The following is an 18,284-nucleotide window of genomic DNA, read 5'->3' on the forward strand; positions in this document are numbered from 1 at the left end:
GACTACATTTAATTTCCATTTATGTCTTATAAGAACAAGCATTTTAATTCATATTCCCACTCCAAAGACTTTATAACAGTCGGAGCTGTCACTTAAACTATGACAGGCACCCTGCTGTGCTAATGATACCCTCACGTTTATCATAGAATTAAGAATCCCTACAGTGCAGAGGGAGGCCATTCTGTCCCCGTAACCCCAGGCATTTACCCCTCTAATTCCCCTAATCTACACACCGTGGGACACTGAGGGGTAATTTAGAATGGTCAATCCACCTCACCTGTACATCTATGGACTGTGAAACCAGAAACCGGAGCACCCGGAGGAAACCCACGCAGACACAGGGAGAATGTGCAAACTACCGGCACGGTAGCACAGTGGTTGGCACTGCTGCTTCACAGCTCCAGGGACCTGGGTTCAATTCCTGGCTTGGGTCACTGTCTGTGTGGAGTTTGCACATTCTCCTCGTGTCTGCGTGGGTTTCCTCCGGGTGCTCCGGTTTCCTCCCACAGTCCAAAGATGTGCGGGTTAGGTTGATTGGCTATGCTAAAATTGCCCCTTAGTGTCCTGAGATGTGGAGGTTAGAGGGATTAGTGGGTAAATATGTAGGGATGTGGGGGTAGGGCCTGGGTGGGATTGTGGTCGGTGCAGACTCGATGGGCCGAATGGCCTCTTTCTGTACTGTAGGGTTTCTATGATTTCTATGATCCACACAGACAGTAACCCAAGGTCAGAATTGAACCCGGGTCCCTGGCGCTGTGAGGCAGTAGTGCTAACTACTGTGCCACTGTGCCGGTCATTGCTTGATCAATTATGTTAACGCTTAGAGTGAAATAGCAAGCATTGATTTTGTTCAACACTGCAGACAGTTTTTTTACAAATATTTAAAGGGCAAAAGAGTTAAATGACTTGACAGCTTGACCCCTTGACAGCTCCAATCAGCTTGACGGTTCCAATGAGTTTATCCTCTTTTTACACATATTGATGTCCACTTTTAACAATCCTGAAGGACACTTGACTTCACCCTAAGGGCACCTGACCTCTTCTAAAGTTGTCCCTGGACCATGTGCAAAAAGGTTCCTTACCTTTCCAAAAGGGTATTCTACCTCCCCCAACTCCAGTAAGTTTAGGCCTTCTTCTATCAAATATAGAGTGCACACATCATTATTTCCTGCTGCTTCCTTGCAAAAGTTGCATCAGACTGAAAGCAACTACACTTTAACATGTGCAACGGCCTCCATGAACCATAGGTGTGCAAAGGTTGACTGGTCCTGCATTCCCAGAACTGCAAAAATGGTGGGAGTTAGGTTTCAGGGCAGAACTTTTGTATTCTGGCCATTGGAGGCATTTTCAAAAGACAGAAAGCCTCTCCATCTGCATGAATAATTAAGCCAGAAACTCTGTGGGCAGAATTTTTGTGCAAACAGTTAGAATCATGGTAGAAGGTAGAGTTTAATTTGGCACTGGCTTTGAAATAGAGAGAAACCTGTAAAGGTCATGTTGACTGAAAGTATCACTTCAATTCGTTCACAATCCATTGAAGTGTTGATGGTGCAGACTGCAGGCAACCCTGCCTTGTTAATGGTTCCCATCCAGATAAGGAGGAGGGGGTCCATCACAGGTTGGCATAGGGCCAGTAGGAGCAAGGGCCTGAGCAACAGGAAGCAGCGGGGCCTCTAGACGATTAAGTTGCTGGCAAACATGGATGTATTGCTTTCATCTAGGATAAGTGGAAGGCACTGCCAGAGGTGCCTCGCATGTCCCATGATGTAGTTACTCACATCTGCCTGCTTCTCCAATGAGGGCTGCAGCTGCAAGGACTCTGAAGGAGTAAAGCAGAGTTCCTGGCTTGTACTGAGTGAATAGCTGTCTGGATGCCATTTAAAAATGACACTTGACCTTGGGCCCAATGCGATAACAGCGGGGCTGGTCATTTCCTACTCACACAGCCAAAATGCATAATTAATGAACTGAACAGTGGAAGATTGTATGCATTCAACCGTTCTGCCACCCAACAGGAATCATGCTGTCTTTCCCGCCTGCCATCAGACTCCAGAATGGAAGATTCTGCCCTGTGACACAGGATCAACATTATTTTGTGAAAGGGAAACCGTGCTTGACAAATGTATGAGAGTTCTTTGAGGATGTAACAAGCAGGGTCAATAACGGGGAATCGGGAGATATAGTATATTTGTATTTCTGAAAGACATTGAATAAGGTGCCATCTAAAGGGTTACTACACAAGATAAGAGCTCCTGGTGTTGGGGTGATATATTGGCATGGATACAGGATTGACTAACTATCAGAAAACAGAAAGCCGAGATAAATTCGTCATTTTCAGGAAGACAAACTATAACTAGTGCCACAAGGGCCTCAACTATTTACAGTCTATACTAAAGACTGGAATGAAAGGGACTGACTATATCGTAGCCAAATTTTCTGATGAAAGGTAGGAAAGCAAGTTGTCAGGGGGATACAAAGAGTCTGCATAGGGACATAGGTAAGTTAAGTAACTGGACAAAATTTGGCAGATGGAGTACAATGTGGGAAAATATGAGGTTGTCCACTTTGGCAGGAAGAATAGAAAAGCAGTACATTATTTAAATGGAGAGAGGTGACAGACTGCTGCAGTACAGAGGGGTCTGAGTGTCCTTGTACATGAATCATAATACAGGTACATCAAGTAAATAAGAAGGCAAATGGAATGTTGGTCTTTATTGCAAAGTGGGGGGGGGGGGATATAAAAGTAGCTACAAATGTACAAGGAGAGACATCTTACTCATCTTGCAGAACATACTTGCATTGGAAATAGTTCAAAGAAGGTTTACTCGGCTTGCCAGGAGGAGGAGTCTGGCTTATGAGGAAGGCTGTAGGATCATTAGGAATGAGAGAGAAATTGGGAATGGAGAAAGAATAGCAATATTGATAAAAGACAAAATTACAGCCAAGTGAAAAGAACAATGCAAAGAAAGGAATTCAGGAAGGTGAACAAACAGTGAAGGCAGTACGTGCAGCATGAAAGAACAGAATGCAAATGGCTGAAGTGTGGCACTGAAGTGTGATTGTATAGCAGTCCACAATCTGCATTGTGACCACAGCAACATTAGTTTGAATTGAGTCTTCCAATTTATTATACTGTATTTGTTGCTCATGATGTGACCTCTACAATGGGAAGACCAAACCCAGACTGGGTGATCACTTTCTCAAACACCTCTATTCAGTCATCAAACGTGATCCTGAGCTTCCACTCACTTCTCCATCTTTCGCCTCTTACCTTTCCACCTTTGGCCTCCTGAAATATCCCATTGCGGTTAAACAAACAGCATTCCATTTTTCCACAGGACATTTTAAACCTGGGCTCAACACTAATTTCAACAATTTTACAATGTAACCATTACCCCATTTTGTTTCCTTTTTCTTATTTTTTTTCTCTTCTTTCTCTCTTCTTTCTCCTTTTCTTTATTCCCAGATGGTAGCTAATCACGATCCTGGCATTCACATTTGTTTTGGACACTTTTTCTTTCTTTACATAGTCACAAACGATGAACTCTTTGGTTATCTAACCTCTTATGTTTCCCACCTTAACAGAGACCTTCGTTTTCATCCTTTTCTCATCCTTCTCCTTTCCTTGCTCAAAACCTATTACATCTCTAACTTCTCCCAGTTCTGATGGAGGATCAGATCTAAAACACTAACTCTGTTCTCTGTCCACGGACGCTGCTAGACATGCTGAGTATTTACTAAGCATGCAGGTATTTTGATTCTGTAAACAGATGCAAATCTTGGTTGGAATTGTCTACAAATTTTCTGATAGTACTGATGTAGGGTTACATAAGTATGGAGATCAGGGATCCTTGTAACAGAAACAATGTGATTTTTAAAGGAAGTTTTTAATTTCCACTTAGATTAGGAGAAGCAGAATGTCTCAAATAGCAAAGGCAATCAATTTCTAGAACAAGAGGTTTTAGAACCATCAAGGGATAAGACGATATTAGGTTTAATGATCAGCTGCAAGCCACAATTAGTGAACAATCTGATTATAAGGGAATATCTTGTGAGCAGTGACCATCATATGACTGAATTTGATATTGCATTTGAGCTGGAAAAACAAGTGCCACAACCATGGTTTTAAATTTAAGAAAGTGAACTCTGAAGGAATGAGAAAATGTTCCCCTCAGTCAAATAGTGAGAAGTATTCAAAGAAGATTTTGGTATAATACAAGACTAGTCCATAACTTCAAAAGAAAAATTTCCACTTGTGTAGTTAAGCATGAGGTAAAATAAGGTAAAAGCCAGGCCCGGATTTTCATCAGGATGGAGAAGCTCTCAGTTGTGGTGAAAACAGCAGAAATCCTCAAATATCAGAATTCCCGCCCTTTAACATGGAACTTCCCATTTTTGTGGGGGTGGTAGTAGGGGAAGGGCACATTTCACACATATATGGTTTACAGAGATGGTTGGTAATTTAAATCATCAACTGTTTGCTCTGAAGTGGGGGTTTGGTTGACCAGGGTCTTAAAACTTGAAGTATGCCAATTATACCAGGTGAGAGCAATTCTGAGCTTGGTGGATTAATTTAGATAGTCTGGGCACCCCTTTGGATCTGGTCCTGGGACACCTTTGGGGAAGGTGAGGTGCCCTTTGATGGAGGTCAGGTGCCCTTAGGGGTAGGTCGGGTGCCCTTTGAAAGTGTTATAAGTAGATATAAATGTGTGTAAAAAGTGCATAAACTCTTTACTGTCAAGCTCATTGAAACTGTCAACAAATCCATCAAAGGGAGCTATCAAACCATCGTGGCATTTAAATTTCCAGCCCTTTAAATCTTTGAAAAAATGTCCAGAGATAATTTTTTAAATTATCACTTGTTATTTCACTCTTTTCTGTTTACACAAGCTTGGGAGTTTCCATTATTGGATTAGAGCTGCATGACTGATTTCATAACCATTCCTTATCAAAGTATGTTCCCCTACATTTCACAGTTTGATGTGGTTACTGACTCTTTGATGTTGGATTATGAATTCCTATGCTTGTTGTTATAGTGGATTCTGCACTTGAATGATACATTTGTTATAAGGCTTTATTAAGTTGAAGGAATGCAAATGTTGTAACTGGGTTTTTATGAATGAGAATGTTTTTATCAACAGACTGTAGTCCGCAATAAGTACAGAGAGCTTTATTTTATATGAGTTCATTTTATCTCATCTCTGCATGAGTCCTGAGATCTGTCCATGGTGGATAATGAGCTGGCATGGTAAGTGTAAGGGCAAAGGGATGGTGGGGCATGGATTGGCAAAGGGGCTTATAAAAGGCCATGGGGGTGGATGAATGGGAATTGGTTGGCAGAATGACTATAAAGGGCCATGGGGGTGGATACAGAGGCACAGGTTGGCATAGGGCGATGTGGTGATATAAACAGGGCCTAGTTTTAAGGCTGATAAAATTGGATATCCCAAATTAAAGAATTGGGCATATTAAAATCAAACACAGTCAAACCTCAGGCAGGCCAATTGTACAAATACACAAACGTGTCTGGGCCTGACCCATCAACCACCCATCAAAGGTCGTTGCACTCTACTGATACTTAACAGGAGATCATTGCACCCATTGAAATGCACCGGCCTATTGTTAGAAGCCCAGATCGGGCCAGGCTTTCTGTCACCGAAAGCTCCTGCAGTTACATGTAAGTAACAGCATGGGGATGGACACCAGGGGGGCGGACCCTGGTGTCCTGTCAGGCAGACATCAAGAAACCCACTGGGTATTGGAACCCCCTCCTGGGACCTCATTGGCCGGAAGCCAGAGAAGTTTCTGGAAAGGCAAGCAGCCAGGGGGATAAAGGAGCACATTTTCAGACAGATGAGCAGCGAAGACTCGACAGGGGAGACGACCTTGACCATTCGGAAGACTGGCCAGAGAAGGAAGGAAGGAAGAAGCTGCCATCGAGACTCACCTTCGTGACGACGGACTAGAGGGACTCAGAGAATCAAGCCTGCAGTTTAACCAAACCATCTTTACGGGTAGTATACTTGAATCTGGGCTATCCTCTTGTTTTATGTGGGTAATTTAAGGGTTAATAGTGTTGTTATTAATAAACTTGTTGAATCTTTACTCGTGTTTGTCCTTTGTCCATCTTGCAAATAAGGACACTGGGGTAAAATCTTAGAGTAAGCAAACTGGTCGAAAGTATCTGAGAATTAACAGGTACAACAGCGATACAGAGCAATGGGGGACTACCAATCAGATTCTACTTGTCAACGAATCAGCACCCACTTTTCATGCTGCATTAGATTGTTGTTCTCTTTGATATTTGGCCTTTTTACTTCTGTACTGATGAATGCAAGTTAAAAACCTACGATAGCATTTTAATCATCTTTAATTTTTGGATACACTCCCAATGCCATGAGGTAAACTCCCAGCCAGTCTGCCTCCACACCCAACAGCCGCCACTACTTACTCACCCCAGTTTCTAATCTAGCTTGCTCTCCTGGATCATAAATCTGACATTTGGCAGCCACTTTTAAAGGCCGGGTTTGTGAAGCCAGGGAGTCTCCCATCCTTGCGCATCTGACCTGGGAGCAGCAATCTTAGCCCCAATATCACACTAACAGAACAGGTTTACACAAATTCAAGTAACAATAGAAATTTAAAAAGTAGTAAAGTGATAGGAAATCAAGTGATAAAGAGTTACAAAATAGGATTATGAAAAAAACTTAAGGGATATTAAAACTAACAGTATAATTTTTTTATAAATCTAAGAGAAAGTGGTAAGAGTGAATGTGGGCCCTCTAGAGATAGATGCAGGTGATATTGTAACAGATAATAAGGTAAGTTAAACGGAAAGGAAAATTAAGCAGGGTATATAAACAGTAACCAATCTGCTATTTTTGCACACATTATGCCTAATCTCTGGAAATGCCAAATTTAGTAAATTAATACTTTGGCCTCGATATTAACTGCCCCAACATGGTAAGAGATGTGTTAAAATGTAAGAATGGGGTATGCATCCTCAATGTGGGGAATTGGGTTTTGTGTCATATTTAAATCGGACTTCCATAGTGCAACTCAATCTTCTGTGAGAAGACACAACATTAGCAAAAAAAGTAAGTGTACAAAATTGGAGGCGTTGGTAATTGATTGGGAGGCAAGGGACAGAAAAATTAATAAGGGCAATTTAATCTGATCATGGGATGTACAAGTGGTGTTCCCTAGAGATCTGCATTGAGGCCTCAGCTTTTCACCACATACATCAATGACTTGGATGAAGAAACAGGTCGTTATATATCCAATTTTCCAGATGACACTAGGTTAGGAGGCACAGTAGGTTGTGAGGATGGGAATAGGATGTTAGGAAGGGTCATAGATGGCTTAAGTGAATGGGCAAAACTATGGCAGATAGAGTTGCATATCGACTTTAGCTCCAACAAAGGCAAATAAAAATATTTTCTTAATGGTGACAGACTAGGAACACTAATAAGCAAAGGGATTTGGCTATCCCGGTACACTAATTACTAAAAGTTAATGTATTGGTACAAAAGGTAATCATAAAGGTGAATTGAATGTTGGCCTCTATTGCAATGGGGATGAAATATCAGAAGGAGGATGTAACGCTTCAATTGTACTGCACTCAGTTTTGGGCACCGCATCTCAGGAAAAGTATATTGGACCAAAAGTGGTAGTGGTGGTGCGGGAGTTACAGATTTACCAGAAAGATATCAAGATGGAAAGGGATAAACATGAGAGCAATTTGTGACATGACAATATATATGTTATACAACACAGAAACAGGCGATTCAGAAACAGTCCATGCCAGTAGTTTATGCTCCACTTGAACCTCCTCCTATCTTCTTTTAACTAAATCTACCATTTGTAACCATCTCCTTCTCCTTGAAAATGATTGTCTCGTTTCCCCTTAAATACATCCAAACTATTTGTTTCAACTATTCTTTGTGGCAGTGAGTTTCACATTCTTTATCACTCTTTGCATTTTGTTTTCTTCGTAACCCCATTTTGGATTTCTTGTTGAATATCCTACATTGATGGCATATTGTAACTTAGCATGCTCTGGAAGAGCTGATCCCAATGCTTTCCATGAGTGGTGGGTTTTCCTTGTCTCATGTCTGCGTCTGTTTTAGACTGATTGACAGTGATCGATTGCCATAATTAATCAACAATTCTACATTTTTACATCATGTAATTGCCAGAATGGAACACTGCAAACGAGCAAGACCATGGTCTTTTTTTGTTTAGCAATTCCCAGGTTCCGGTGTGATCAATGGCATGTTAATTTATTTTTCGTGGTCAGTCGAGGATATACCTGGAAATTCTCTCCTCTTGCCAAACTGCACAAACACCTTAACATATTTTTGCAGGCAGCCGGGGCCTTGACCTAAATTCTATCCAAATGTCTGTGCCTCTAACAATCCTTTTTCAGTACTGTACTGAAGTGGCAGTGTAGATCACTCCCCACAGTCTGGAGTGGGCCTTGAAGTAGTAATCTTCTTGGATTCAGAGATAAAATTGCTACTCATTGAGTCAAGCTGACATTTATAAATCTGAGATCCAGTTGTGTTTAGTTATGTTACAAAAAAATTGAAGAGAAAAATCACTGCAAGGTTTCCTTCACTTGAATACGAATAATATTTTAAACATTTAAATCAATAAAGTTTATGCCATGAAATAAAAAGTGACATAAATATTAAAAACTTAAAAATAAGGCACACATGGTTTCTCACTTCTACTTTATGACAAAAGTTGTGAATAGATTGTACAAGTTTTCTTCAAGGTAAGCGAAACAAAGGAAAATTAAGCGGTGTTTATAAACAGTAAACGATCTGCAAGTTTTGCACGTATTATGCCTCATCACTGGCAGGAAAAGCAAGTGTACCAAGGTCACATGAAAGGTACGCCATGGATCCACTTATATGGAGTTATGCAAGTCATATAATACATTTTGCTTGCATGAGATATTGCTGCAATGATCAACTTATAAATATTATTATTGCAAAATTTTAGAGTAACAAATTCATTTCACAAATATATTGCAGGCAACATACAATCGAAAAGGAAATGCTAATTAGAACATTAGAACATTACAGTGCAGTACAGGCCCTTCGGCCTGTGAAACCAATCTAAAGCCCATCTAACCGACACTATTCCAATATCATCCATATGTTTATCCAATGACCATTTAAATGCCCTTAATGTTGGCGAGTCCACTACTTTTGCAGGCAGGGCATTCCAAGCCCTTACTACTTTCTGAGTAAAGAACGTACCTCTGACATCTGCCCTATATCTATCACCCCTCAATTTAAAGCTATGTCCCCTCATGCTAGCCATCACCATCCGAGGAAAAAGGCTCTCACTGTCCACCCTATCTAATCCTCTGATCATCTTGTATGCCTCCATTAAGTCACCTCTTAACCTTCTCTCTAACGAAAACACCCTCAAATCCCTCAGTCTTTCCTCATAAGACCTTCCCACCATACCAGGCAACATCCTGGTAAATCTCCTCTGCACCCTTTCCAATGCTTCCACATCCTTCCTATAATGCGGCGACCAGAACTGTACGCAATACTCCAAATGCGGCCGCACCAGAGTTTTGTACAGCTGCAACATGACCTCATGGCTCCAAAACTCAATCCCTCTACCAATAAAAGCTAACACACCGTATGCCTTCTTAACAACCCTATCAACCTGGGTGCCAACTTTCAGGGATCGATGCACATGGACACCGAGATCTCTCTGCTCATCCACACTACCAAGTATCTTACCATTATCCCAGTACTCTGTATTCCTGTTACTCCTTCCAAAGTGAATCACCTCACACTTTTCCACATTAAACTCCATTTGCCACCTCTCAGCCCAGCTCTGCAGCTTATCTATGTCCCTCTGTAACCTGCAACATCCTTCCGCACTGTCCACAACTCCACCGACTTTAGTGTCATCCGCAAATTTACTAACCCATCCTTCTACGCCCTCATCCAGTCATTTATAAAAATGACAAATAGCAGTGGCCCCAAAACAGATCCTTGCGGTACACCACTAGTAACTGAACTCCAGGATGAACATTTCCCATCAACCGCCACCCTCTGTCTTCTTACAGCTAGCCAATTTCTGATCCAAACCACTAAATCACCCTCAATCCCATGCGTCCGTATCTTCTGCAATAGCCTACCGTGGGGAACCTTATCAAACACTTTGCTGAAATCCATATATACCACATCAACTGCTTTACCCTTATCCACGTCTTTGGTCACCTTCTCAAAGAACTCAATAAGGTTTGTGAGGCACGACCTACCCTTCACAAAACCGTGCTGACTATCCCTAATCAAATTATTCCTTTCTAGATAATTATAAATCCTATTTCTTATAATTCTTTCCAAAATGTTGCCCACAACAGAAGTAAGGCTCACTGGTCTATAATTACCAGGGTTGTCTCTACTCCCCTTCTTGAACAAGGGGGCAACATTTGCTTTCCTCCAGTCTTCTAGCACTATTCCTGTAGATAATGACAACATAAAGATCAAAGCCAAAGGCTCTGCAATCTCCTCCCTAGCTTCCCAGAGAATCCTAGGATAAATCCCATCCGGCCCAGGGGACTTATCTATTTTCACACTTTCTAGAATTGCTAACACCTCCTCCTTATGAACCTCAATCCCGTCTAGTCTAATAGCCTGTATCTCAGTATTCTCCTCGACAACATTGTCTTTTTCCTGCGTGAATACTGACGAAAAATATTCATTTAGCACCTCTCCTATCTCTTCAGACTCCACGCACAACTTCCCACTACTGTCCTTGACTGGCCCTAATCTTACCCGAGTCATTCTTTTATTCCTGACATACCTATAGAAAGCTTTAGGGCTTTCCTTGATCCTACCTGCCAAAGACTTCTCATGTCCCCTCCTGGCTCTTCTTAGCTCTCTCTTTAGGTCCTTCCTGGCTAACTTGTAACTCTCAAGCGCCCTAACTGAGCCTTCACGTCTCACCTTTACATGAGTCTCCTTCTTCCTCTTCACAAGAGATTCAACTTCTTTAGTAAACCACAGTTCCCTCGCTCGACCACTTCCTCCCTGCCTGACAGGTACATACTTATCAAGGACACTCAGTAGCTGTTCCGTGAACAAGTTCCACATTTCAATTGTGCCCATCCCCTGCAGTTTCCTTCCACATCCTATGCATCCTAAATCTTGGCTAATCGCATCATAATTTCCTTTCCCCCAGCTATAACTCTTGCCCTGCGGTATATACCTATCCCTTTCCATCGCTAAAGTAAACGTAACCAAATTGTGGTCACTATCACCAAAGTGCTCACCTACCTCCAAATCTAATACCTGGCCTGGTTCATTACCCAGTAGCAAATTCAATGTGGCCTCGCCTCTTGTTGGCCTATCTACATACTGTGTCAGGAAACTCTCCTACACATATTGGACAAAAACTGACCCATCTAAAGTACTCGAACTATAGCGTTTTCAGTCAATATTTGTAAAGTTAAAGTCCCCCATAACAACTACCCTGTTACTTTCGCTCCTATCCTGAATCATCTTTGCAATCCTTTCCTCTACATCTCTGGAACTTTTCGGAGGCCTATAGAAAACTCCTAACAGGGTGACCTCTCCTTTCCTGTTTCTAACCTCAGCCCATACTACCTCAGTAGACGAGTCTTCATCGAACGTCCTTTCTGCCACCGTAATACTGTCCTTGACTAACAATGCCACACCTCCCCCTCTTTTACCACCTTCCCTGGTCTTACTGAAACATCTAAACCCCGGAACCTGCAACAACCATTCCTGTCCCTGCTCTATCCATGTCTCCGAAATGGCCACAACATCGAAGTCCCAGGTACCAACCCATGCTGCAAGTTCACCCACCTTATTCCGGATGCTCCTGGCATTGAAGTAGACACACTTCAAACCACCTTCCTGCCTGCCGGTACACTCCTGCGACCTTGAAACCTTATTCATGACCTCACTACTCTCAGCCTCCTGTACACTGGAGCTACAATTCAGGTTCCCATCCCCCTGCTGAATTAGTTTAAACCTTCCCGAAGAGCATTAGCAAATTTCCCCCCCAGGATATTGGTACCCTTCTGGTTCAGGTGTAAACCATTCCGCTTGTAGGAGGTCCCACCTACCCCAGAATGAGCCCCAATTATCCAGGTATCTGAATCCCTCCCTCCTGCACCATCCCTGTAGCCACGTGTTCAACTGCTCTCTCTCCCTATTCCTCTCCTTGCTAGCATGTGGCACTGGTAACAAACCAGAGATAACAACTCTGTTTGTTCTAGCTCTAAGCTTCCACCCTAACTCCCTGAATTTCTGCTTTACATCCCCATCCCTTTTCCTACCTATGTCTTTGGTGCCTATGTGGACCACGACTTCTTAAACAGTATTTGGGCAATTCAGTAAAGCCTATTATAGATTATTTTCTATATTTCCAAGCCATAAATTTAAAATGAAAAGAATACAAATGGCACACGTGGACTTTTCTTTTCATATAGTTCCATGATTACTTGTCAATTTTAGATCAATGGTAAGTCTAATGTACTCACCAATCCCACGATGTAGTTTGCCAATATGTTGCAAATTCAACCCTTCAATCATTAATGGCAGTCCGTTCTTTGGGTATTTTCCCATCGCAAAGCTGTAGGCCTGTGGGTGCAAAAAGAAATTAAGATGTCTAACTAACAAAGTGTTATGCATACAAAAGCAAAATATTGCCAACACTAGAAATATGAAATAAAAATAGAAAATTCTAGGAAAGATTCAGCAGATCAGGGAGCATCAATGGAGAGAGAAATAGCTTCACAGCTTCAGGTTGATGGTGGATTAAATTGGGCAACCTCTGACAAGAGGTGCAGGGATTGCGATGTATATTTGGCCTACACTTGATGCTTCCAATGCGGGCAGCACATTAATTTCCTTGTGCTGCCTGCTAATATGCATGATTGTAGTGCGCAGCCAGTGTAAAACACGTTGTTGAGTGGCTGCTTGCCTCAGCAAGATGCCCCAAGTTTGTGCGATGGTAACACTATTTAAAGCTAGCCTGTACTGCTTAAAGCCACCCTGCTCTTTCTGAAGGGGAGGTTAATTCTAGCTGGAGCATGTACTGGAACTGTTTGCAGATGGGAGTCTGGGCAGGAAGAATAGTGAATTATAATGCAACAAAAGGACAAAGCGACCTCCAAGGTTCAATGTTATTGGGCTGGATGCCTCAGAGCTGGTAACTTGGAAAGATCTAACCACAAAGGACCAAGAGGCCTTCCAGAAAAACTTTGGAAAGGCAGTAGAAGCAGATAACAATGGTGTTCAATGTCAGGAGTCAAGCCCTGAGGACCTGGATGTAGTGTCACAAAGAGTTTAACGACGCCACACAATCGAGGTCAGTGAATGAGTCTTTAAATGTCATGCCGCACCAAGTGCACCACTAGCCTCATCACTCACCTACCAACAACCTCTATCAATTATGACTTGTACTCCATCCAAAACTCTGTTGTCAGTACTTAACTCGTTCCAAGTTCTGTTCCATCAACCAGCTACACTGGTTCCTGGTCCGAACAAAACTTCAATTTTAAAATATTTTGTTATGCCTTCACCGAACCAGACTTGGGAAGAGTATCATATTCATAAATTGATCCTTGTAGTTGGTAGAGAGGTTTAGAAGAGTCAAAAGGCTGAAAATACCCAGCCTCTACATTGTTCTGGTAGCCTTGGTGTTGTCATGGTTATTTCAGTTCAGCTTCTGGTTAATGGCGACTTTCAAGATATTGATGGAGGAGGACTCAACTATGATGGTGCTTCTTTGAACCAAGGCATGCATGTAATTTAGATCCAGTTATGGTGCTTCATTAATATGATTGCCACAATGTCCACTCTCATATTTTCAACCAAATACATAGGTTAAATGTAAAACTCCACAGTCCTATTCAGTGACAAAATCGTGAAAGTTAAATGTTGAATTTTAAAGGAATTTTAAATTCCCCAATGTGACCAATCATATCTTACACCGCATCTGCATAATCTGCAGCTGACTTGTTTATATACAGATGGTGCAGTGTATTTAATGTAATTATCATCCAAACAAATTACAGTAATAATTATCCACCGCACACCCCCTGATATATTCATTCCATTCTTTAGTGATTCCAATCAAACTGTAGGCTTATCATTCTCCAGCAGTTCTTGTTCAAGAGCAGTCAGCATTTCTATCTTTGCCCAAGTCACCTTCCTTTTCATGAGCAATCATATGTCCACTAATGAGGATATTTATCTCTTATTTCAAAGACGGTCACAACATTATCCCTAGCCCAAACCTAATCTTATGAATGAGGAAAGTTCATTGAGAAGCAGTTGAAGATGATTGGACCACTCCTGCAGTGATTATTTGGGCTATTATCAATGGCTTTCAACAACAGCAACCATCATCCATTATACCAATTATGATCCAACCAGAAGATCCCCATTGATTTCAATTTCACCCTTACTATTGACCAATGCCAATAATTTTAATTATTAAAAGAGAACCACAGCAGGCAATTTGTGCACAGCAAGGTCAGGAGTGGGATTTGAAGGCATGGCCTTCTGACTCTAGAGGCAAAAGTGTTATTACTGAGCCCAAGTTGAAAACTGACCTCATCAAGCGGATAATGACTATCTGATAAAGGCCTCCAAATGACTCCATATATACTGTGGAATGTGAGAGATTGGACTTATTCTGTTCTGTAGCAGTCTTTTCATCAGAGAAAAACATTATGACAGATTATAGAGTTTATATGTGGGCATCCGCACTGAAGGGTTAACAATGGGAGTTAAAGAGATGGAAAGATCTCCATCTCTATTCAAGTACAGGAAGTGAGTCAGTTTGGCTCCCTATAAAGCAATGATAGGTGGCTAAAAAAATGCTCTGGAATTGAAGGCTGGAATCCTTTAGAAATCATTTGGAAATATCTGGTAGCATCCTCCTCTTGCTTCAGGTACCGTGGTCTTCGTGGGCATTGGTAACTATGAACTTATAAGAACATAAGAACTAGGAGCAGGAGTAGGCCATCTGGCCCCTTGAGCCTGCTCCACCATTCAATAAGATCATGGCTGATCTTCTCGTGGGCTCAGCTCCACTTACCCATCCGCTCACCATAACCCTTAATTCCTTTACTGTTCAAAACTTTATCTGTCCTTGCCTTAAAAATATTCAATGAGGTAGCCTCCACTGTTTCACTGGGCAGAGGATTCCACAGATTCACAACCCTTTGTGTGAAGAAGTTCCTCCTCAACTCAGTCCTAAGTCTGCTTCCCCTTATTTTGAGGCTATGCCCCCTAGTTCTAGTTTCACCTGCCAGTGGAAACAACTTCCCTGCTTCTATCTTATCTATTCCCTTCATAATCTTATATGTTTCTATAAGATCTCCCCTCATTCTTCTGAATTCCAATGAGTATAGCCCCAGTCTACTCAGTCTCTCCTCATAAGCCAACCTTCTCAACTCCGGAATCAACCTAGTGAATCTCCTCTGCACCCCCTCCGGTGCCAGTATTTCCTTTCTCAAGTAAGGAGACCAAAACAGTACACAGTGCTCTGGCGGCCTCACCAGCACCTTATACAGCTGCAACATAACCTCGCTGTGTTTAAACTCCATCCCTCTAGCAATGAAGGACAAGTTTCCATTTGCCTTCTTAATTACCTGCTGCACCTGCAAACCAACTTATTGTGATTCTTGCACAAGGACACCCAGGTCCCTCTGTATAGTAGCATGCTGCAATTTTTTACCTTTAAATAATAGTCCATTTTGTTGTTATTCCTACCAAAATGGATGACCTCACATTTACCAACATTGTACTCCATCTGCCAGACCCTCACCCACTCACTTAGACTATCCAGATCCCTTTGCAGACTTTCAGCATCCTCTGCACACTTTGATCTGCCACTCATCTTAGTGTCATCTGCGAATTTTGACACACTACACTTGGTCCCTAACTCCAAATCATCTGTGTAAATCGTAAACAATTGCAGTCCCTACACTGATCCCTGAGGCACATCACTGATCGCCAACCAGAAAAACACCCATTTACCCCCACTCTTTGCTTTCTGTTACTTAATCAATCCTCTAACCATGCTAATACATTACCCGTAACACCGTGCACCTTTATCTTATGCAGCAGTCTTTGGTGCGGCACCTTGTCAAATGTCTTCCATTGATTTGGTCCATCACTATGCTTGGCAAAGTACTTCAGTGGTTTGCCATTGCCTTCTGCAGTATGGCTGACCAGTTCTACAGAATAGTCATATTGGACTCAAGACATTAATGCTGTTTCTCTGCCCACAGATGCTGCCAGACCTGCTGAGTATTTTCAACACCATTTGTTTTTATTTCAGATCTCCAGTATCCAGTATTTTGATTTCATTGACCAGGAAACTCTCCCACTCTTACTGCCTGCCATCAGGCATATGGAAACATAGAAATTAGAAGCAGGAGTAAGCCATTCGGCCCTTTGAGCCTGCTCCGCCAGTCACTTTGACCATGGCTGATCATCAAATTCAATATCCTGATCCCCCCTTCCCCCCATATCCCTTGATCCCTTTAGCCCCAAGAGCTCTATCTAATTTCTTCTTGAAGGATTTACAGGTTGATAATCAACCTGTTTGGCCACATTATGAATGTATCTTCTGTGGCTATTAAGTCCCTGAGTTGGACTGGGACCTGAAGCTTCTGGCTCAGAGGTAGCGATGCTTTCACTATGGCGCAAAGCCTCCCAGTAAGGTACTCTACTTACACTTTTCTTCCCCTTTAAGCAGGAAACACACAACAAATGATAATCCACAACTAATTAACAGGAAATAACAGTCCGAACATATATAAAGGATAACAAAAAAGTGAATATGTTACAATTAAGTAATATAGCAATGGGTTCAGACGACATCATAAATTGCAGTTTTTATTAATATCTTCTGAACTTGAAATGCGTCATATCTTTATAGCACACTCCAGCCTTTAGTCCATTTTCAGCTAGACTTTATTTGCCATTTGCAGGCATCATGAACTGAAGTGCTGTTCCAGCACATGATATGAATTGCAGTGACATGAAGTTTTATTTCACTGTTACTAGGGAATCGGATACCTTGTGACTATTATAAACCTTTTTCTTCCTCGCAACACCAACCCCCACCTCCAGTGCTGCCACTGCCAAACATAATACACAGTATAAATTTCGTAGCATTCTTCAATTTGATAAAGGTTTAAGGCTGACAGCAGCTTTACAGGCATAGCAAGAGTGTAATTTTTATGTTTTTGACTGTGTTGTGTGCTGATTCTTTTTTAGAAAAAGCTGTTAGCAGTCATCTGATAACTCCAGGGCTGAAGTTCCGGCAAAGAATCACGGTCATAAGCAGTCAGATATGCATCTTGTCATTTTGTTCAATGGTCAGGGAACATGCTAGCTCCAGGCAACTCCATGAATAAGACTACTTGTACTCCAGTATAAATGTCAGCAACATGTCCTACTGCATTCTGAGCAGCGGGTAGCCACAGGGGATCTAAAATGTAACACAAGACACAGGAAGTGCAGTAGCAGTTGTCTGTGTGCTGTATCGTTGTAATGTACTAGGTTTCAAAGGTAAATGGTGCTTTTCAAAACATGCTGAATTCTGAATTCAAAACATTAACATTTATTTGATCCTTGCATGTGTAACATTCTATAATTGATGTCTGTTAATGAAGACAGGGCTGCAACTGATGGGAGATATTTCTTTATAGGAAAGATCTTCTCAGACACCAATTGATTCCTAAAGTATTTAAATCAGTGCAGATTGGCTTTGTTTAATGGAGATAGCCTGATAAATTAGATGATTTTATTTCCACCACTCTATTCTGCTTAAGCAGCTTCAGCAGTATCAATCAATTTGCCACTTTATGTAGCACATTTTTGAGAATTAACATGCATATTTTATTGAGGTGGTGGGGAAAATAATCTTAGCATATATACAAAGAAAATCTGGAAAATTATACTGTTTGAACTGTGAGATTTTTTTATCTGCTGTTCCTTCAACTACTGCACTACGAGAAGATAGATAAGTTCACTTGTTTGTTCATATGTGTTATTTGCCAAAATAACGCTATTGTTTTCTTGGATCTATTCCATCTACACTGCAAAGAAAATAAAAATGTTTCAGATAAAGACAAATGGGTTTTACAGGGAGCTTATTTCAGTTTACATTAATATCTATACTTGCCCCCTCATTAAGAGAAGGAAATCTCACAGTGTAGGAAAACCTAGCAACAACACGGTCTGTATAACAGACAT

The 18,284-nt window shown here is 41.6% G+C and overlaps 1 protein-coding gene across 2 annotated transcripts in view; it reads right to left on the reverse strand.

Annotated features, from left to right (window-relative positions):
• LOC144497417 (ERI1 exoribonuclease 3-like) overlaps positions 1-18,284 on the reverse strand; it is a 352,319-nt gene that overhangs the window by 195,341 nt on the left and 138,694 nt on the right. For both annotated transcript variants that reach the window (XR_013498545.1, XM_078218663.1), the window contains exon 7: positions 12,545-12,644. Coding sequence is in view for 1 of the 2 variants with exons in the window: in XM_078218663.1 (XP_078074789.1) it covers positions 12,545-12,644 (100 nt within the window). In the remaining variant the exon portion in view is untranslated. The remainder of the gene's footprint in view (positions 1-12,544; positions 12,645-18,284) is intronic.

This window comes from Mustelus asterias, chromosome 8, assembly GCF_964213995.1.
Source record: "Mustelus asterias chromosome 8, sMusAst1.hap1.1, whole genome shotgun sequence".
NCBI lineage: Eukaryota > Metazoa > Chordata > Chondrichthyes > Carcharhiniformes > Triakidae > Mustelus > Mustelus asterias.